General features: G+C 32.5%; 2 protein-coding genes and 1 pseudogene across 4 annotated transcripts; all 3 read right to left on the reverse strand.

Moving 5' to 3' along the window:
• LOC104722429 (transcription factor bHLH126) lies at positions 6,497-8,264 on the reverse strand. Of its 3 annotated transcripts, none has more exons than XR_757206.1 (4): positions 7,864-8,263; positions 7,356-7,715; positions 7,095-7,261; positions 6,497-6,820 (listed from the first exon to the last, which is right to left on the reverse strand). XR_757206.1 is itself a non-coding variant. In XM_010440585.1 (4 exons), exons 1-4 carry the CDS (start codon positions 8,086-8,088, stop codon positions 6,799-6,801), a joined length of 681 nt encoding a protein of 226 aa, XP_010438887.1. In that variant the 5' UTR covers positions 8,089-8,264; the 3' UTR covers positions 6,497-6,798. The 3 variants fall into 3 exon arrangements, 2 of the variants coding, with proteins under 2 accessions (XP_010438887.1, XP_010438888.1); XM_010440585.1 differs by having other exon boundaries at positions 7,188-7,261; positions 7,864-8,264; XM_010440586.1 differs by having other exon boundaries at positions 7,138-7,261; positions 7,864-8,262.
• On the reverse strand, positions 14,009-15,323 carry LOC104722430 (annotated as a pseudogene).
• On the reverse strand, positions 17,787-19,113 carry LOC104727760 (receptor-like serine/threonine-protein kinase At4g25390). Its single transcript, XM_010446834.1, has 2 exons — positions 19,020-19,113; positions 17,787-18,559 (listed from the first exon to the last, which is right to left on the reverse strand). The coding sequence occupies exons 1-2, from the start codon at positions 19,111-19,113 to the stop codon at positions 17,787-17,789; spliced, it is 867 nt and encodes a 288-aa protein (XP_010445136.1).

Here is a 23,943-nt window from a genome sequence, read left to right on the forward strand (position 1 = left end):
AAAATGCTTTCTTTTTAATAGTATAGATATATGAATAACATGTTATAAAACATAACGCAAACATAGAATATTATTATATGATATATGTATATGTATGTGTATATGTATAACTATATACACTATAATATATAAGGGGAAAGAGACGAAAGGTAAGTGAAATAAAGTCTTCTCTCTACTTCTTATTATTATATCTCTCTTCTCTCTTGTCTTGCTTTTACAAGTGAAGGAAAGTAAATATATATAGGGGCTTTAGTAAATGTATAAGTATAAGTTACTTGATTACTAAGTAACTTGGGGACCAAGTGATAAAAAGATAAGATCAAAGTGATGGATAATCACTAGATAATTTATAACGCTCCCCCCTTGATTATCTATCACCGTTTACTTATTGTGTACAGCCTCGTTAAAAACCTTATCATAAAAAAACCATATAGGATAAAAGCTATGATAAGAGAAAAAGAGTACAGTGACACAATCTTTCCCTAGAATAGATGAGTCTTGTTCTTATTGACATTCTCTTTTAAGGTCGATATTCTGCGTGTTATTTGCTGCCTTGTAAAAAACCTTATCATGGAAAAACCCAGTGGGATAAAAACCATGATAAAGGAAAAAGAGTGCAGTCACGCGAATCATCATATTCTCCCCTGGAAGTATCATCTCTGAAGATGCATTCTGAATGAGGAAGTCGGAAGCACCTTTGTAAATAACTCTGCTACATTGTTACTTGAGTTGATGGACTGGCTATCAACTTCCATATTCTTCTCGAAATCTTGAGTGTAAGAGAGGAATATGTCTTGTTTTGTCGCTCTTGGCTAGCTTTCTTTGATTTGGGTGATATATGCAACAGAGTCTTCAAACAATGTTGTTGCCTTTCGGTTGCTTCTTGCTAATGGGTCTCAACAAGCATTAACTAGTTGACGCTGATCGAACCCTCAGTTCGAAGTTCTTCGCCAACATGTTACGAGGCTCCAATCTTAGGTAGATAACTATTTGTTGATGTTCAATCATCATCTGAGCCATTAGGGATTCTCGATATGGCATATGAAGCACAATTATTTTGGCATGACTTGAACGAGCAACAACCAAAGTCTATCACAGAAATGTCTCGAAGTCGTTGTTTTGCGATATATCTTTATATCGATCCGATATAAATCTTCCATCTGCAAAACCAACTAAACCAAACTTGGGGGTTCCAAAATATATTAAGCCCAAGTAAATCATACCTTTGCAATAGAAGATACATTTTAACTCATCTCAAAATCTACTCATAGAGAATGAGTTATATGCTGCAAAGAGATTAGTAGAAAATGCTATGCACAATTCATAAGATATATAAATGCTCGTCAGCATTTATATATGATCTTATATGTCTATATATATATATTTGACTTCCTTTAGAAGTGATTGGTATAACATCTATTTTGATAGATGTTTAGTTTAGAATATCTAGAGACATTTTTGTTTTTCCAATATCGTTTATTCCAAATAACTCTTCAAGAGTTTTTGATGATGTTCAAAATCATCACTGTTATGAATTCTCGAGAACATAATTATGATATCATATATTTTTCGGGATAAGCTCTTCAAGCATCCCATAAGGCATATTTCAAGTCATTCATATAACATCAATTTTGTTTGATAGGGTATTTTAACAACACATGGCGCGGCACACCAATTTTGTTATATATCATTATACCCTTTTGATGTTTGGACCACTAGTCCAAAAATTACTCGTTTTCATATGAGTTTAATATAGACTTGAATACCTCTTTATTGGCCAATATATATCTCTATACGCTCACAGAGCGGAGATTTATGATCCTCATTAATCACATTGCGCGATATCATTTTATTGTCGACATGTATGTCTTTGGTTCCATATTTCCCGTAATGACATGGTTAATCGAGATCTCTTTAATCATTATATAAATGATTTTATTCAGGTACCTGATTTCGTTATTAACCATATCAATCGGTTTCTTTACTCATCTTGAGGAGTATCTTGCTCCTCTTTAGAAGTCTATGTGCTCCTCTCTGGGAGTCTATTAGCTCTTCTTAAAGAGTCTATCTACTCCTCTTTAAGAGTTCATTTGCTTCTCTCTTGAGAGTATAATCCTCTTTTTAATTTGCTCCTTTTTTTTCGAGAATTTTATTTATCTTAGGAACCAAAGTAGTCTATCATGTTTCTTATGTGTCATAGACTTCGTATGTCATCCGTCAGAGACATATTTTATTAGAGTATTTTTAGCTGGGATGTGAGATTTCTCAGAACTACAAGTTCATATTCATTTATGTGAGGATCAATAATTATATGAAATCTCATCCATCAGCTTTTTGCATTTGATTTGCAATATATATTTTGAATAGTGATCTGTTGAACTTTTGAACTTTTAAGTTCATATTCATTTGTTCAAAGATCCAAAACTATTCAATGATTCTCCCATAATGATAGAGAATATTATCATCCAACATGATGATATGCAAATCTTGCAATAGGCACATCTCTCATAAAATGGCTCTATATTATTAGAGCGGAGACTCATGTCCTGCATCTATATATTTCATCCTCTTTGGATGGTATATTTTATGCGGTGTGGAGGAGCATTTAAAATATGTATCACACACCCATAAGATTCAAAATGATAAATATTTAATCTCCAACCATGAATATATAACATGAGAGAAAAATTTCTTTCAAACTGTTGGCTTCATATATAATATTTATTACATACAAAACTTGTTTCATGTAAAGAACATGGAGATTAAATCACCATGAATCGTTTTGCAATCTCTTGGAGTTGCACTATGAACGATTCATCATAGTTCATTTCAAGAGTGAACATCATGGATGTTCCACTTTATCACATGCGACATATATATATATCATAAACTAAAGGATATGACTTCACCAGAGTTATATCGCTCTGGGGTCTCAAATTCACCAAAGTTTATCGACTTATTGTCGATGTGGGATTCCTTGAATTCTCCCCCTTGAGATGATAACTCTTCGAGTTCATTCATCTCGTACTGAATCCCACTTTAGGATCAAGAACATACCAATTTTGGTTATGTTTATTATCGTAGATCCTTATAAGATGTGAGATTAGTATTACCCCCTCTCAAGATGATGACTTTTATGTCCATTCACCTTTGACCGAATCTTATTTTTAGATCGGTTATATTTGAGGTTTAATTTGGAGATTTATCAAAGAAATCAAAACATCATATATATATATATATATATCCAATGAGTTTTTAATCCAAAATGATGGTGAATGGGCCAACATTATATGATTCTGGAGGCATAGCCTACTACAGAATTAAAGAGGAGGTATATAACCATCTACTCCGTAAATAATAAATACAAGTTTTAAACAAATTTAAATAAACTAATACAATTCAACATAAAATAGTTGTTACCTGAATTGAAGTGCAGTGCTTACAACCTCATGAAATGTGAACGGGGACATGCAATACTTTTAAAAGAACTTTTTTTCCTCTAAACAAATTCACAATGATTTTTATTATCATTGATTGATCGGGATGGCTTAACTGGTAACGCTATGCTTGAAGCATTAGGAAATTTCATATTTACTATCATTTTGCCATCTTTGTTTTTGCATGATATAATTATATACATGTGTGTCTCCAATATGGCCGATCTTGCGATACCATATTTATTTATAGTCTCAACATAATAATTTTATTAAGACAAAATGTCATTAAAACTCTATGAGTTTCTTTGAGACTTTGGAGAATACTAGACATGGATAATTATGAATCTAATGTCTTTGGAAGTCAAGAGACTGCTCATCTAGACCTTCCAATTACTTTTGCACTGTATAAAATATATGTACACGAGCTTTATATATTTCATAAGAGAAATATATTTTTGATTATAAAGACATTTCATTGTCTTTAAATCTTATATAACACATATAGTTATTCTTTACGAATAAATAAAATTAAATAAACCAATATATAAATTCAGAAAATAAAATAAGAGTTATAGCCTTATATATAAGAATTTAATAGAAATAATTTTTCTTTGATCGTAGAGTAGGCAGAGCCTATCATATATAACGATCAATCCGGAAAAGACAAAGCTTTTTATTTGTTCATGAATGAGGCAGAACCTCTATATGTATAACGATCAATCNATGAGTTTCTTTGAGACTTTGGAGAATACTAGACATGGATAATTATGAATCTAATGTCTTTGGAAGTCAAGAGACTGCTCATCTAGACCTTCCAATTACTTTTGCACTGTATAAAATATATGTACACGAGCTTTATATATTTCATAAGAGAAATATATTTTTGATTATAAAGACATTTCATTGTCTTTAAATCTTATATAACACATATAGTTATTCTTTACGAATAAATAAAATTAAATAAACCAATATATAAATTCAGAAAATAAAATAAGAGTTATAGCCTTATATATAAGAATTTAATAGAAATAATTTTTCTTTGATCGTAGAGTAGGCAGAGCCTATCATATATAATGATCAATCCGGAAAAGACAAAGCTTTTTATTTGTTCATGAATGAGGCAGAACCTCTATATGTATAACAATCAATCCGGAAAAGAAAAAACTTTTTATTTGATCATGAATGAGGCAGAACCTCTATATGTATAACGATCAATCCGAAAAAGACAAAACCTTTTATTTGATCACATAGAAGGCAAAACCGATCTTTCGGAAAGGACATAGCCTTTTGTTAGATCGTGATAGAGGGGCAAAGCCTACCATATCAAATGATCAATCCAAATATTATATAGCTTTATATATGATCGTAAAGGAGGCAAAGCCTACCATATATAACGATCTATCTATCCGAAAAAGACATAGCTTTTATTTGATCGTGAAGGAGGCAGAGCCTACCATATATCAAACGATCAATTTGGATATAACATAGCTATATATTTGATCGCAAAGGAGATAAAGCCTACCACTTATAACGATCAATCCAGAAAATGACATAGTCTTTATATATGATCATATAGGAGGCATAGCCTTCCATTTTAACGATCTTTCTGGAAAAGACATAGTCTTTTGTTAGATCTGGAAAGAGGCAAAGCCTACCATATAAAACGATCCATCCAAAATTGTATAGCTTGATATATGATCGTAAAGGAGGCAAATCCTACCATATATAACAATCTATCTATCCGGAAAAGACATAGCTTTTATTTGATCGTGAAGGATGCAGAGCCTACCATATATCTAACGATCTATCCGGATATGATTTAGCTATAGATTTGATCGTAAAGGAGGCAACACCTACAACTTATGACGACATATCCAGAAAAAGCATAATTTCACGGTTTCTAGAATATATATGTTATATAAACATAAATCGAAACAATATAAATTTACTTACCTCGTAAAAACTCCCGCGGTAAAGACATCGTGCTGATAACATATTATAAAACATAACACAAACATAAAATATTATTATATTATATATGTATATGTATGTGTATATGTATAACTATATACACTATAATATATAAGGGGAAAGAGACGAAAGATAAGTGAAATAAAGTCTTCTCTCTACTTCTTATTATTACATCTTTCTTCTCTCTTGTCTTGCTTTTACAAGTGAAAGAAAGTAAATATATATAGGGGCTTTAGTAAATGGATAAGTATAAGTTACTTGATTACTAAGTAACTTGGGGACCAAGTGATAAGAAGATAAGATCAAAGTGATGGATAATCACTCTAACATAACAAAGTATGTAATGTCAACAATATAATAGTAAGGTGGTTCTATGCATTGAATTTAATTAGGCTTTTAGAAGGCTTCTTTCTTAATTTGTCCGAAAAAGCATCCTGATCATCATAATCCACCGCTTATAATTTTGTCAGGAGTTTCACATTTGCTATGTCATTTGATGATGTGAGGCTTTATTATTATGGATTTACATGTGTATCTGTTACTTGCGTATATATAGTCATTTGAAATTTTCAAATTGGTGATGTCATTTGTATGTATGTCTGTGTTAGGTACTTAGGTTATCAACTTACACTCAAACATATACTGTATATCTTTATTGTGTGGTTAGTTTTACTCTATGTTAGTTAATTTTGGAACTTTTATCCACTTTCGAATTGCCCAAACGATTGGATTCCCTCGTGGTAAGTATTATTACATCATAGTATCTCTCTTTGATAACTCAGTCTGTCGTCGCAGAAATTAGAACAGTTGTGTTCCTTCTCAATTTTTTTGCAGTTATATGCAAACAATTCACATAAAATATCGAAGAGACGAAGGTGGTATTAATAGCGAACAGGTATCAGTAGCTAGGTTAAAAACAACCTTGCAGATTTTGACCAATAGAGCCCAAAAGATATGGTTCCATTTAGCCAACTTCTTCATACTTATCCGGTTAAGCCTTTACCATAAATCTAGGCATATTGGCCTTTATTTTGCTCTGCCCTTTCCTAGTTCCCTTCCATACTCTTAATGATTTATGGATATGCATATACGTTGGTTAAAACTTGATTTTAATTCCATTCTAAATCAAACCACAAGAGAAATTAAACATAATAACAACGGAATGAGAAAAAAATTTTACAAGGGAAACAAGAAATGGCTTGCTTGTGAGAAAAAAATGGTCTACTGAAAACATCACACCCATGGTCTTTTACTGCGTGGCGGTGAAGTTTTGACCCACCCATAAAATCCGTTTGAAATATAACAGCATAGTAAGCACTTGAACTTGTTTAAACCAAGCTACACCTCGACCCACAAATGAACCTACCTTCCTTGCTCTCAAGATAAAACTTCAAGAAGACTTCAGATATTTTCTGCATTTAGCATATTGTGAGATTAGTTAATTAGAATAAAATGCATAAACCAAAATATACACCATATCCAACATTGCATATCTTTAGTTATATTCCACTGACGAACTAGAAACATTAGAAAATCTTTTATAAGAGAATAATAATTGGAGCAACGAACATATGATACGTACAAAGAATATTGTTTTCTATCAACTAACAAGCTTCAATATACTAAATCGAAAAGGGAAAAAATATTTTGGTAATGATAGTTTCTAATTAGGTAAAGTTCACACACCGTGCTATAATGAAACAAAGAGCTCGGGTAAAAGAGATCATACGATATGAAGAAGGTCTTTAGGACTACGAATGCTAGTTTTCTGATCAGTACCCTGTTGAAAGTATCAAATCCTCAACTAGCTTCTCCTGCAACCAAGCTAAGTCGATGCATCCGAAACTATTAACCTGTGTTGAGTAATGAGTGTAGTGTATAGTTATAAAAATAGAATGGAAACCCTAAATTAACTCCAATTGACATGGCATGTAGTTGTAATCATACCTCAACTTGAATAGTGTGCATGAGCCTCTCATTGACTCTTGTCGTGAGAGAGCTGACGACTTCAAGCCCTTTCTCTTGAAGTGTCTCAAGCACTCTTGAGAGGAGCAAAGCTTCGGGACCTGAGGAGTTGCTGCTCACCACCACTTCTAAGCCGCTCACGTGTGGTTGCACCATCACAGTCGCCGGATCCGATTTAGGCAAATCGGATTCAGTTTTTGCTGGATCCGGATTCGACTGATATCTCTGACCCGTTTCTCTACTTAGTTCATCTCTTCTTGCACTGAGTTCTTTAATCCGTGTTTCCGTGTCCTTAATAAAATTCACCGCTCCGTTTACATGATCCGAAACAGCTCTTTTTCCCTACAAATAATAAAATTAAACCAAATACAAAAAGACATATTCACGAACCCTAGCAGCCAAATCTTGGTTTCTCGTTCGAACAACAAATACAAAGAAAAATAAATAAAATTTGAGAGCAAATAAGAAGTGAATAAGGATATATATGAACCTTGATGTATTGGAGAGGTAGGTGAGTGCGAAGAGCAGCGAAGAGTGTAGCCATTTCTTGTCTTCTTTGGCGTTCGATGTCGCGGTGGAGAAGCTTCTTCTGCTTCTTATTGTCATCTGTTTCATGGGGCATACCGGAGCCGCCGCTGCTGCCGCCCTCGCCGGCTGAGCTAAACGGTCTTTGTCTCTGGTACCCTTTCGGATTAAGATTCTGAGAAGGATCCATAGTTTGACACTTTGAGCTTTAGCTAGCAATGTCAGATCTTCTTAGAATTTTCTGGTTCTGTCCTATGATAATTTTATTTCTTTTGTTGAAGGATGCCATAAAGAACCAAATGGTTCTCTATGTCTCCTTGGGTGAGAGGGAGGACCATTAATTATAATATTAAATAATACACATTAGGAGGACCAAATAATGCAGGTTCTGGAATTACCCTTTTTTGTTAAAAAACAAAACAAAAATCGAAATATTTATCAGTTGTTGTTTTCTTTAATTAATAGGATGAGCCTCTCGGGCTTGAGTCCTTGGCCAAAACATTTATATTAGATTTTAATGGTGAAGAGTTTTACCGGCCATTGGTGGTATGGTATCAGTGTAAAAAAGTCCTCCCTTCTGAAAATAAAATATAATAATATTTTTTCTATATTTACGGAATATTACAAAACCACTAGACTACAAATATATATAACAAAAAAAACCTTCTACAACTAATTTTAATGCAAAAATATATAAACTTCTTTTTGGTAGGACAAAAATATATATAAACTAGTGATAATATAAATATATATATATAAGAAAATAACAATAAAAGAAACGAGAAAGAAGATGAAGACATAACAATTTTATTAGAGCAGGGTGATCATTTTTTTTTAGTCTTCTTTTTATTTATTGTTCAAAATCTCAAACAATATTAGTATTTCACTTATTAATATATTTTACTAAATAACAACTTTTAGTGTTTTTTTTAATTATGACTCTTAAAATATATCTACTATCATTACAAAAAAAAAAAAATGGGTAGCTTGCAAAAACATAAAATAAATCGGTGGTCCTAAACAAATTGTTTTATACTTTCTCCAAACAGCTTTTCTCACAACAACATCCAAGCAAATATTCTTTAACAAAAGAATTAAGCAATTTTTCCTTTTATACAAATCTCTTACCATGAAAACAACAGTTATAGAAAGTAAAAAACAAAAGTACAGTACATTTCTGAATGTCAAACCGACAAATACACATAGAAAAAGTGAGTAAAACGCAAACTGTTGCTATATTAAAAAAAAACGTCACAATGCAGATTTTCCCTATTATGTATAAGTTCTCATACGACTGGCCGGAGGAGGAGGAACTGGAGAATATATATAACTATATGACATATGTGGACGTAAAAAGCCCCAACCGTGTCCTAAGACTGGGATACATGAAAACCAAATCATCAAATCACAGCCGTTGATGATCTTGTGATATGGTCGGATGTGGGCTCCGTACTTTTTATCAGAGCACCTGCTCACACTGCAACTAGTCTTTTTCACATGTTTTTATTAAAAACGTCCCATATCCATTGGCGTATCAGAGATATCATTACTGTTCTTAAATAAGAAGATACTACTAATTCAATATAATATGCAATACGACGATGACATCTTTCCACGGTTTCCATTATTTTTCTTTTTCTTTTTTTAAAATAAGCCTTTTGGTAAAGGTTATCCTTTCAAGGCAAAGCAAATCCTTCTTCTCTGTCACGAATCCTCTGTTACCTTTAAATATCTCTATACGTATATTGAGAGAGTCCACTATATTTTTATTTATTTGGAATTTTTCAGTTTACTAATCTTTTTGGATGTTTGATCCGATTCGTTGTCTAGAGATGTGTGTGTGTGCTTTTTCTAATTGTCCGGGGACACACGACTCTCTTTCATGCTCTAGTTTTATCTATTGAAAGTACAGTTTGAACATTTTTGAAAGTAGTACAGGTAGTCAAATTGGTAATGTGATTTGGGACGTGTGGATGCATTTCCCCTAGCTCCCAAAAAAAGTATCGGATGCAAGCAGTTTTAATCTTATAAAATTTAAAATTAGAAGCACGTTGTTAAATTATGTATGACCCAAAACCGTCAAATCGATGGTTGTCAGAAATTAAGGATTATGCAAAGTTAAATTATTCGGAATCATACACAAATGCATTGTAGCAATAATGAGTACACTGTAAAGTGTAAACTAAAGACCATCTCTTTAGACTTTTTGGACGGTTGCAAACACAAGCCGACATTTGTACAGTAACAATCCAGTTAATTCTTTTATTTTTCTCGTTGGTTTGTAAATTTTTCGTATGAAATAAAATATGGTGTTTGAAGTTAAAGTACCTTAATGATGTGGTGTAGATACAACTATATATATATATATATATATATCCTTTTTTTAAATGATTGTATGCTTTTGAATAGTTACTTCGTAATGGATTGTTGTTGTTGGCAAGAAAAAAATATTACAATATCTCTAGACATTGTATATCGACACAATATTCTTTACTAGCGTCATCATAATTTTTTTTTTAAAATGACACAATTTTAAAAAACTATAAATATACCATATAGCTTTGATAGAATTCTAAAATATATAAATATTTGGAAAAAAAATCCGTGGGTTCAGAAAAATAATATATATATATATATATATATATATATATAAAGAATTACTCCAAACTTCGGCTATTCGATCAAGCTATACATATATGCAATAATTGATTTCGAACATATTACGAACTATATACATATATATATATAAATATATATTACAAAACTATCTATATAATTCAGTAGACAGTTGTGAGTTTTCAAAAGAAAACAGAAACACCAAAACAGTTTTCACTTCGCCATGTGTAACAAAATAGCTAGACCCTACTTGGCTAATTCCGACCAAACCTCAAAGGTTGAACAAAGTTGATCACTCATTTTAGCTGAAATTGTTTACCAAAGAGTTAATATATATATAACGACATTTAATATTAATATGATCAGTTCCTTATTATTATTACTATGATTCAGATCTTCTGCGTTGTCGTGGAGAAGTATTTTAAAAAAAAAAATTTAAATTTAAAATTATACATTATGCAATTATTTAAATGTAATAAAATAGTTTAAATACATAAACTGTTAATAAAAACACAATCATCAAAATAAAAACTTATAACAAAAAATATTATGTAGAATAGACGCAACTTTGCAAAGCATATTGTTTAAAGTATTATAGATATAAGATATTTTTATGAAGAATTATGGTAAAGAGTTACAATTAAAAAAAATCAATATGACAAAGTGATCCTTACTAAAAATATTGAATTAATGGTTATAATGATTAATGTGATTTTCTATTAAATAACTATAATTAAAAATATATTTAATAATGAGTGAAAAAGTATCAACGGTAAATTAAAATTAAATAGTCAACTCTTAAGAACAAAAGAAAATAAATTTTAAATATTAAAATAGTTTTTAACAAAAAGTTACGATAAATAGACGCAAATGTAAATTATATATTAAGTTTTATTATATTTCATATTACTATAATCATTTCTAAAATTTTAGTTAGATAATATAATAACATTGAATATTAGATATAAAAAAAAAAAAATATTCAAAATATTTATATTTAAAATAAAATGAAAAATTTGTTTCAATGAACAATGATTTGTTAGTTATTTATGAAGACACAAATATATAGAGAGTTCAAAAGATATGAATATTTAAATAGACACACCTATTAGAACGAAAAGTTGTGATGAAAAAATATGAATAAAATATAGTAAAAAGACACAACTCTACAATGAACAAATACAATTGTTTGAGTTTTTTAAAAAGAACAAATAAAACTAACTTTTTTACAAAAAAATACTGTGAAAAGTCGCAACTGTTGTTCTCATTTATTCAGATTGTTATTATTATTTTTAAATATTAAAATATTTTTTAAAACGGAAAGTTAAGATAAATAGACACAACTGTAAATTCAATATTAAGTTATATAAAAATTTTCTATTGCTATAATCATTTCTAAAATTTTAGTTAGATTATAGAATATATTCAATTGACTCAACATAAAATGGAAAATTTGTTTCAACGAACTTCTTAATTAGTGATGAAGAGACAAATATAAAGAGAGTTCAAAAAGCATGACTATTTAAATAGACACACCTATTATAACAAAAAGTTGTGATGAAAAAATATAAATAAAATATAGTGAAAAACACAACTCTACAATGAACAGATACAACAATTTGAAAAAGAGAAAAAAAACAAATAAAATTTTTTTTTATGAAAAGGTACTACGAAAAATCGCAACTGTTGTGTATGCACTTGATTATACCTACAAACTCATATAAACTACTTTTAAATAGAAGACATATTTATTACCATATTCAAAAGTCAAATCCAAAAGCTCATTATATAATCCATCTAACTCTTGGAAAAAGATTCTAGGTATAAAATTAATTAAAAATTATATATTAGATTCATCATTCCAAAAATATTTTGTTAAATCAAGAATTGGAGGAATCTCTTTAGTTTTAAAAGAATGAATGCTAGAGAATAATTTAAAGAGCTGTAAAAACTGTTGAGATTGAAATTTTATATTATTTGGTGTCATGGCAAAAAAAATGAAAACATTTCAAACAGACAAATATATATATATTTCAAAATATACGAATATTCGAATAAACACAACTCTACAATGAACAGTTGCAACTTTACAAAAAAACCGTTGCAATGAAGAATCACAACTTTGTGTAAAACACACAATTTAATTTTTTTACAGATTTTTTTGAAAAATATCCAAAAGGTACGATTGAAAAAACACAATTTTTTGTGGCATTTATTCGGATTGCTATTATATATAGGTACTTTCATTAATTTTTTAATATATAAAACTAACTAAAAGTTATAAATTAGATTCATCATTCGAAAAATCTTTTGTTAAATCAAGAATTGGAGGTATTTCTTACTTTTAAAAAAATGAATGCTAGAGAATAATTTAGATAGCTGTAAAAAGCGTTGAGATAGAAATTTTATATTATTTTGTGTCATGTCAAAAAAAAAAGTTTTAAAAAACAAATATATAGATTTCAAAAGATACAAATATTCGAATAAACACAACTCTACAATGAACAGTTGCAACTTTACAAAAAGATCGTTACAATGAACAATCGCAACTTTGTGTAAAATACACAATTTAAATTTTCTTCAGATTTTTCTGGAAAATTATTCAAAAAGTACGATTGAAAAAACACAATTTTTTGGTGGCATTTATTCGAGATAGATTCATTATTCCAAAAAATTTTTGTTAAATCAATAATTAGAGAAATTTCTTGATTTTTAAAAGAATGAATGCTAGAAATTAATTTAGAAAAATGAATAAACAATTGAGATTGAAATTTTAGTTGATTTTGTGTCATGGCAAAAAAAATGAAAACAGTAAACAAACAAATATATATATAAATTTTTAAAGATATGAATGTTCCAATCAACACAACTTTACAGTAAACAGTTGTAACTTTTCATAAATAACCGTTTTAATGATCCATCACGATTTTCTAGAAAATATCCAAAAGATACGATTGAAAAAACACAACTGTTGCTCGCATTTATTCGGTATGTTATTATTATGTAGATTTTTTTTCTATGTTTTGAATAGACTCTCTGCGTATAAATTGGGTTAACAATTATAAATTCGATCAGTTCACACTCCTGTTTACTAGCGCAACTGTCCGGCGAAAAGGAATTTCATCTTTTACCGGAACACCACACTTTTAATTGTTTGAACCCTAATTATATATATGCAATTTTTTTTTGTTTTGGAAGGCTTATATTTATCTGAAATTTGGTTCGAAATACTATTGTCTTTTAGTTGTAATGCTACGTACTCAAAGCAGCAATAATAACATATTTCCCATAAGACTTATCCTGTTTAAAGTTATAACATAGTTCTATGCATACTTATCAAAGTCCACGATTAATCTCTTATATCTTAAATCGAGAGCGTACCTTTTCCTGTACGTAAGATAAGAATATTCTCTTATAGACTAATTATAGTATACTATAGGGTGAATATTTTCTTACTCTCAAATTCCTTAAAAGTAGAGAAATACATAGGACAAGTAATTAATACTAAGAAACTATCTATATTTACATGGTTTTTTTAATTTTATTTGAGAAGCTAAGATGGGAATTGGAATCTACTGAAAGACCGTTTACTTCATTAGGGTAAGTGCAACCTTAAGGTCTGCTAAGTCGATCAAAGCCAGATCGTTGACCGGCATTAATGCAAAAGATGTTCTTGGCTGTATCTGCAAACATTAATGCAAAATAACTTCACATATTAATTCAACAATTTAAATCATCACTTTGATACTATAAAGCAATGCCAAAGAGGCCATGAAGAAGATGCATGCATGTGTCACAATCCAAATTAATTAAGACACATGCAAAATCCATTAGTTTGTAAGCTGACAGGATCCAAACATAAAGTAACACTAACAGATCTTATAAATACATGTGATGATTTAAGTGTATCTTTCTTTATATTCTTACATTTACTAATTAGTGTATGTTTCTGTTGCTGCAAAGTTACTTAGCTCGAGATATTGTACCTCAGCCTGTAAAGTGTGAATGAGTCTATCATTTACATTAGAGGAGATACAGCCAAGAACGCAGAGACCGCATTCACGAAGCACTTGCAGAACGCTTGAGAGCGGCGTTTGGAGAACGCTAAACACGATTTCTAGGCCTACCAAACACGGACGAATCACGACATGATTCGAAATCTCATTCCAGCCTTGTTCATTACAACATTCAAAGCTTCGTCCAGACAGTAACATGAGGACATCTCGTGTCATTGACATTCCTCTGCAAATACTCTATGTAATTCACTGCACCGTTCACTTGATCTAACGTCGAACGCTTTCCCTACAGAACCAAATCAAGAAACGAGAAACACAGGTTAATATTAGCTAGGATATTGGAGTGTTAAAGTTCTAGTGAATCTTTTTTTGACAAAGAACAGCTCCAACGAAGCCACAAATCATGTTTTCAGATACTACTAATTTTGTCGATCTGTAGAGTGAAGAATCAAAAGCAAGAATAAAATTAGGGTATTTTGACCTGGATGAACTCAAGAGGGAGAAGAGAGCGGAGAGATGCGTAAAGAGAAGCCATTTCTAGTCTCCTTTTGTTTCTCAATTTCTTTGTGTACTATCTTCTTCATGTTTTGATCACTACTAACTCTCAGCTTTTTACTAGGCCTTCTTCTCTTCTCTCCGGAAGATCGTTCATTGAATACCTCTACTTGTCTTTAGGTTAGTTATTATGTACAAAGATGTTTCTTGTAATGATAATGATTAATTATGATGATGATGATGATGATGATGATGTGAGACAGGAGAATCTAATCTTGTGCATCTGGGATCTGGTCTAGTCAGGGATTTGTTATAAAGTTGAATAATAGCGAAATCGGAACAAAGATAGTAAAAGGGTTTTGGTTTATAATATTTAAACTAAGGGGAAAAATACGTTATTGGTAGACGTATCAGATAAAGATGGAAAGATAGTTTTGGAAGGGGTAAGCAATGACGTCTTTCTGCTTCATTATTTACTTCTTTTCTCTTTAATCGATGCCTATAGGTTCCCTTCAACATTCCATTTCTTACTATACTTTAATTTCTTATAATATAGTACACTATACATATCAATTGTACGATCTGCTATCAATTATTATCTGACATAGGTAACCAAATACCATATAGTATTTATTTATAAATCTAGTATAGGCCGCTGAGGCCATATGCTGGACCGTGTTCGAGATCACTTTAAATTATGGAGTGACATTATATAATGTAGTAGCTATCTGATAAGAATTTATTAACTAGCTATTTATTTTTTTGGCGATGCTAAAACAAAATGAGGCGATGCTAAAACAAAATGATATTGTTCATTAATTGTTTCTAGTATTTCTCAATTGTAATTGCAAATGAATGAAATAAAAAAAAGTGAAATGAAACCCAAAACATACACTACTATGTCTATCAGTCTATGATTGATATAACGCTGTTACATTTTATCTTAGTTGAATTTGTTACTTTTTTCTTCTAATGTACTGCTGCATAGTAAAATTACTATTTTTAGTTTTGTTTTCTAAACAATAACAATAAGAAAATTATCCAGAATATTAATTTTCTTTTGGGACAACTGGACAACTTAGGTGTTGACCGGTTCTCCTGCTACCTCCCGTAAACGCTGCATTTGCGGGTGGTAGCGGTTGCTAACGATTGGAACCAATCACATAAAACGCTCCCAATCGCTTCTAATCGCTCCCAACCGCTTCAAATCACTGAATTCCAAAAGCTGACGGTTGCGGGCGATTGCAGTTGAATTTTTTTTTTTTTTTATAAAAAACTTTAAAGAAATAAATGATAATGAAATTCTTTTGTGTTATATCTTCTATCTAACCATTTTATTCATTAAAGATGAGACAAAATGAAGTACAGATACGATTACAGAGATTATAAAATAAATAATTAAAAGAAAATAATATTCCAATTAACAATAACCCGGAAAACTTGATGTAAATTTAATGACACATCGCACACAAGTTCAAAAAAATATAAACAAATATAATATTTCATCAGATTTTTTTTAAAAATAAGATTATTTGTAAAAAATATTAAAACAAATCACCAGTGACTCTTCTCAACTCTCACTAAACCATTCCTACCGATGCAACTACTGACCCACGATCTAAGAGAAAAGAGAAAAGATCTACGATCTAAAGCATATGTTTTGTCATTTATCAAATTATTTGATTAAATTTTTGGTGAAAAGCCAAATGCATAAAGGAATAAGTATTTCAATATGAAATTTATTTGTTTTTTGAATAATTATTTTAGTATTTTTTAAATAAATTTAAATTATAAATCAAGTTTAATTAAAATTTTTATGTTTTTAAACATTTATATATTATATATCACATTTATTATGTTCCAACCGCTATTGCACCCGCTGGTCAACCAGTCGTAAACCTCCCGCAAACGCACCAATTTTAAATCGCTAAACCAGTCGTTCAAAATGCTTAATAACGCTTGAAACCACAATCGCCCGCTTCTGCAATCTTCCGCAACCGCAACCGCAGCGTTTGAACCAGTCAGACCCTTAGGGAAGACTTCTTTATCCTAAAAGGATTATAAATATCCTACTACGAGTAGTATAATCAATATATGTATGCAAGTTTTCTTTTAATTGAGTTTCAACTTTCAAATGAATCTGATACATGTAAAAAGCATATATATCTTATTATCTTAGTATTCATGAGCCAAGCTGTCTGTCCCAAATTTTGGATTCACCCAATCAGGTTAAATAAATAGGAGTATAGAAGAAAATATCAAGAAATCTTGATGGTTTTGAAAAAAAAAAATGGAATAAGAGAAATGAAGATGCCTCAATATGGGGCCATGTACATGGATATATTGAACACAAACAGCCGGCTCCTAACGTGACCCAATTTGGTGTAGACTCTAGAACTGTTGGGCCCATATAAATTGTGTAAACGGTAAACCTTGGTGACCTTGAATGATTTTGTTGATAACTAGCCTTTTCAGCTCTGATAATCCTATCCCTGAGTGGCCGATTTGAAGAAGTGTATGACATTCAAAATAACAAAATTAGCTAACTATGAATCAATGTCAATGAGTATGACGAAGAGACAAAAACAGACTAACTTGGCAGAAGTTGGAAAGTTTTGTTAACTTAAAATCAAAGTTCCTAAAGCTAACCGTGTACAAACTCTAACACACTTAAACAGCACCAAAGTGATTCCTAAGTTAATCAACGGTGCTGCTTCCTCGTCGTTTTCAAAGGTGGCGATGGTGAGAACTCAGTAGGCAACTACGGCAGACTCACTTCTCCTTTAAGCATCCCCACAACCTCTTTCATCGACGGTCGTGAAACCGGGAATCTTTGCAGACAAAGCAAGGCAACCTTTATGCACAACACTGCTTGTTCTTGATCCAAATTTTGCAACTTTTGGTCCACAAGATCAACAAGTTTCCCTCTCCTGGCCAGCTTCCTCGCCCAAGACATGAGGTTTGCCCGTTGGATCTCACTTGCGGATCCCGTCATCTCCAACGGACGCCTCCCGGAAATCAGAACCAACAACAGAACACCATAACTATAAACATCACATTTCTCAGACACGTCGTTATCTAAGTTACAGTACTCAGGCGCTGCATAACACACGGTTCCTCTCATGCTCGGTGTGCTACTAACTCCACAGCTCTTAGCTATCTCACCGCTCACCGAGTCATGACTATTTCCTCGTCCTCTCGGCCACCTTTCACCACTTAACCCATCTAACCACCATTCTATGCTGCTACCACTACCACGCCTCCATTGACTCACACTAGTACTCCCATCATCACTACAAAATTCAGATTCCAACGTATTCTTCTTCTTCTTCTTAGAGAGTTCTCTACGATACTCATCTTTCCACCACTCTCTAACCATCCTCCGCTTCTTCTTTTTCTTCTTCTTCTTCTTCTTCTCATCCTCTTCCTCCAATGAAAGCCACCAATCAAGTCTCTTGCTAGTCTTCTTCTCAAGTTTCTTACTTGACGCCTCAATCCAATCCGTACTTCTCGGTCTAGACGATGTTACCTTCACTTGAGTACAAAGAAGACAATGATGATGATGATGATGATGATGATGATGATGATGATGATGATGATGATGGTGATGGTGATGGTGATGGTGATGGTGATGGTGATGGTGATGGTGATGGTGATGGTGATGGTGATGGTGATGGTGATGGTGATGGTGATGGTGATGGTGATGGTGATGGTGATGGTGATGGTGATGGTGATGGTGATGGTGATGGTGATGGTGATGGTGATGGTGATGGTGATGGTGATGGTGATGGTGATGGTGATGGTGATGGTGATGGTGATGGTGATGGTGATGGTGATGGTGATGGTGATGGTGATGGTGATGGTGATGGTGATGGTGATGGTGATGGTGATGGTGATGGTGATGATGATGATGATGACGATGATGACGATGATGATGAGAGCAAGAAGAGCGTTTGGTGGTTTCTTATTAAGTCATGGGAACTCCACAAAGCACCTGTCTTAGAGAGCTTGTGTATAGAACTCGGTCCACGATGTCCTACTGATGCTAGTTTCGAAAATTTGCTTGCAAAGGCTGTTGATGGCGGCATGCGTAAGCTAGAATTCGAGCTTCGGTAGTCCGCTGATCCAACTAGGTTGCCTAAGAGCCTCTACACCTGCGAAACTCTCGTGGATCTGACTCTCTCCCACAAGATTCTCGTGGATTTCCCTTCTTCTTGTTGCCTCCCATCCCTCTTACATCTCTTCCTTCACTATGTGGTGTATGAAGACGAGGCTTCTCTCGTTAGTTTCCTATCGAGCTGCCCCGTTCTTGACGAATTGAGCGTGAAGAGAAAGAAGGATGATAATGTGACAAAGTTTAGCGTTAAAGTGCCTACTCTATCGTGTTTATCGTATGTTAACTATGATGACATAGATAACAATGGTAGGTGTTTAGTTGTGGATACTCCAGCATTGAAAAAATTTAACATCACTGATTATAGTTATGAGGATGTTTATATCGAGCACATGCCTCGTTTTGAGGATGTTTATATCGATGTTATTCAGCCTTCCCCTAACATTGACAAGTTTGTAACATCTTTTTCCTCGGTCTCGTCTCTTGAGTTGGTTTTGATGACCGACGACGATATGGTAACTCTCTTTTTCTCTTTATGCTCCATGTTAACTCATGATATGCTCAAATTAATACTAGAGCTATTCTATCAAATTAAGAGATCACTGCAGTATTTAGGGGTCGAATTCCACAAAGACTCAAGTCTACACAATAAATTTTAGAGTTTTTTAATTATGCTAAACAGATTAATTTAAAATTGAAATAACAATGTAAAGTATTAAATAAAAGCTGTTGTAAATTAAGAAGATTAAAAAGCTAAGCCTAGGCAATTTCTCATAAAATTATAAATTATTAAATCAAGAAATAATTAGGATTCAAGCAATTAAGAACAGATCTAGAACTCTAAACACCTTTGTAAAATAAATCAGTTCTGCAAAAATTATCTAATTTAAAACCAGAAAATCTAAATATCTTTGCAAAATTCTAGGTAATAAATCAGCTTTAAAAATAAGTTTAGATTGTTAACAAAATCACTAAATCAAATATCATTGCAAGAAGTAATTTTGCTCATTAATGGTTTAATCAGGAAAACAATTATATTCTCATATCAATTTATTTCCCTAAGATAATAATTTTAGGTGATCAATCAAGAATTATTGTGAAAAACAACTAAGGATGAAGATCATAAAAGATTAAGAACCATAAAAATCACAGATCTAATAAGTCATAAAAACCCTATGAAAAACTCTAAACCTAACAAGCAAATTACTCAGATATATTTAATGAAGAACAAAACATAATTCTGAATAATAAGCAATTGAAATTAAAAGAGTAAAAAGGAGTTCAAGAATTTTTCTTCTACAAAGCAGATCTCTCTCTCTCTCCAAAGCTCTCAAAATCTCACAGGGTTGCAGGAAAATAAAACTTGCTAGAAAATAACTTAAGGGTTTGCAAAACCTAAAAATACTATTTATATATCCTAAAACACGTCAGGGACTTGTGTTGCAAATATGGAAAACTTTGGCTGAATTTGTGAAACTTCCAAAACTTGATTCTCTCGTTGGCTAAACACGGTGTCGAGCGATGCTAAAGCAGTGTCGATTGACACTCCCTCTCTGTTCTGACTCCAAGTTCGTTTCTTCGGGATTAATGCTCCAAAATGATCCAAATTGCTCTACTTTGCTTCATCCATGCTAAAATCCTAGAAAACCTGTAAAGACTCAAAAACATCCTAGAAGACAAATCAAAAGACTCTAAAAGACTCCTTATATCATAGTTAAAAACCACAAAAACCATGATATATCAACTCCCTCAGACTTAGCCTTTACTTTCCCTCAAGCAAAACATAAGTTTACACCTGTGAAAGAGGTTTGAAAACTGGGAACTCACTCAATTGCATGATGATTCTTATTCACAATCTTCATTTACCTGACTCAAAAACTTACTTCTTATACTTAACCATGATAAGCATCAACATTCCTTACTCAAATCCCACAATCCTTTGGAATCTCTGAAATCTCCATTGTCATCTCATTACATAAATTAAAGCAAGTACAGGTGAGTTCTTACCTTGGTGTATCGATCAGTGGTATATGGACTCTCTTCAAGCCAAGACATTCTTCATACATCTCATTTCCTCTCCCTTTTCTCACTTCAAAGGAGTTGATTTCTCCCCAAAAAAAAATTCTTTTTTTTTTTTTAAGCAAAGGTGTAAGCGAATACCGGGGTCATCGGTAATTTACCTACCCCTCGCTTCCAAGCTTTGTGTGCTCATCTAACTCAAGAGTAGAATACTGAGGTCACAGGTAATTTACCTACTTCTCTAAACTGATCAAAATCATCTCATCTTTTATTCTCTTTTTTTTCCTGATCTTTCTTTTTAAAGTACTGAAGGGAAGAGAGAGAGGAGAGACATACTTTGAAGAATTTCACTGTCTTGTATGGCCCGAAGAAGAAGTCTAGTCCACTGATTTCCAACCCCAAAGTAAGAGATTAAGCCCAGTTAAAATCATTATAAAAGTTGAGACAACGTTAGATCAATCAGATATCCATTGAATAAGGGCNGCGATGCTAAAGCAGTGTCGATTGACACTCCCTCTCTGTTCTGACTCCAAGTTCGTTTCTTCGGGATTAATGCTCCAAAATGATCCAAATTGCTCTACTTTGCTTCATCCATGCTAAAATCCTAGAAAACCTGTAAAGACTCAAAAACATCCTAGAAGACAAATCAAAAGACTCTAAAAGACTCCTTATATCATAGTTAAAAACCACAAAAACCATGATATATCAACTCCCTCAGACTTAGCCTTTACTTTCCCTCAAGCAAAACATAAGTTTACACCTGTGAAAGAGGTTTGAAAACTGGGAACTCACTCAATTGCATGATGATTCTTATTCACAATCTTCATTTACCTGACTCAAAAACTTACTTCTTATACTTAACCATGATAAGCATCAACATTCCTTACTCAAATCCCACAATCCTTTGGAATCTCTGAAATCTCCATTGTCATCTCATTACATAAATTAAAGCAAGTACAGGTGAGTTCTTACCTTGGTGTATCGATCAGTGGTATATGGACTCTCTTCAAGCCAAGACATTCTTCATACATCTCATTTCCTCTCCCTTTTCTCACTTCAAAGGAGTTGATTTCTCCCCAAAAAAAAATTCTTTTTTTTTTTTTAAGCAAAGGTGTAAGCGAATACCGGGGTCATCGGTAATTTACCTACCCCTCGCTTCCAAGCTTTGTGTGATCATCTAACTCAAGAGTAGAATAATGAGGTCACAGGTAATTTACCTACTTCTCTAAACTGATCAAAATCATCTCATCTTTTATTCTCTTTTTTTTCCTGATCTTTCTTTTTAAAGTACTGAAGGGAAGAGAGAGAGGAGAGACATACTTTGAAGAATTTCACTGTCTTGTATGGCCCGAAGAAGAAGTCTAGTCCACTGATTTCCAACCCCAAAGTAAGAGATTAAGCCCAGTTAAAATCATTATAAAAGTTGAGACAACGTTAGATCAATCAGATATCCATTGAATAAGGGCTTTCATGATTGTTGATAAAGCTCATAGTCTTTTTAAGCTTCAATTCTGAGATCAAACATAAACAAATAATCATTAGAGTGTTAGCCAAATAAGAGAAATCATTAGTCAAGATCATAATTTCCAAAGACAAAAAGAAAAATTTTGAAAAATTTGACTCAAACTTTATAGTTTTGACTGACACAACTGAAACTCAAAAACAGAAATGTAGTTAGTAGATAACCTCCCCGAGACTTAAACAACATTGTCCCCAGTGTTATCAAGTAAGAGGAAAGCAAAAAGAAACAAAAATCTATGGAAAATGTATGAAAATTTTGAACAGTTCTCGGATACCAACTGGTGTCGACCGATGACCAGGTGGCGTCGGTCGATGCTCCTCCTTTAGCCCTAGGCATTCGGGTACTCGGGTCGGGTTCGAGTAGGAACCGATCGGGTTCGGGTTTTTCGCGTAGAGGAATTTATGACCCAATAGGGTAAACAGAAAATATCGGTTCGGGTTCAGTTTGGGTCTTACCGGGTTCAGATCGGTTCAGATCTAAAATTTCAGAACCTATAAATACCCGAAAAAATCGGGTATCATCCGGGTTCGGGTTTTTTTGTACCCGATTACCCGAAATTTAACCGATAAACTGAATTTTACCCGATTACCCGGAAATTCTAATGTTAAATATTAAAATTAAATTTTTAAAAATTGGTTAATTTTTTAAAAAATATAGCTAAACATTTCAATATAATTTTGTTTATTTTGAGTATTTTAATCTAGGAAAAACAAATATTTTTGAATTTTAAGTTGTAACTTTAAATAGCTATGTTATAAAAAAATATATATAACTAGTATTTTATGTATATTATTTTATTTTGGGTTTGTCGGGTACCCATTCGGTTCTCGGTTCGATTCCGGGTTTGGTTCCGGTTCTTCGGGTTTAGGAGATTAGGACCCAATAGGGTATTCTACCGGTTCCAGGTTCGGATTTGGGTCCATATTTTCGGGTCGGATCCGGTTCGGGTTTTCGGGTCCGGTTTTTTTGCCGAGGCCTATCCTCCTTGATCAATGATGTCTGAAACTTTTTCATTTGTTTGTTTGTTTGTTTTTTTTTTTTTTTTTTGAAACAATAAAACTCAAAACCAAATATCAATAAGTTAGTAATCCTAAAAGAAAAATTGAAAGATAAGTAGTTCCTACCAGTGGGTTGCCTCCCACCAAGCGCTTGTTTTCAGTCATTAGCTTGACTGTGTTGAAGCTCAGGCATCCGGTGGATCGGAAAGTGGCAATGAATGCTGCCGAGAGTCGGTCGATGCTCCTCCTTGATCAATGATGTCTG

This window comes from Camelina sativa, chromosome 11, assembly GCF_000633955.1.
Source record: "Camelina sativa cultivar DH55 chromosome 11, Cs, whole genome shotgun sequence".
NCBI classification, from domain to species: domain Eukaryota; kingdom Viridiplantae; phylum Streptophyta; class Magnoliopsida; order Brassicales; family Brassicaceae; genus Camelina; species Camelina sativa.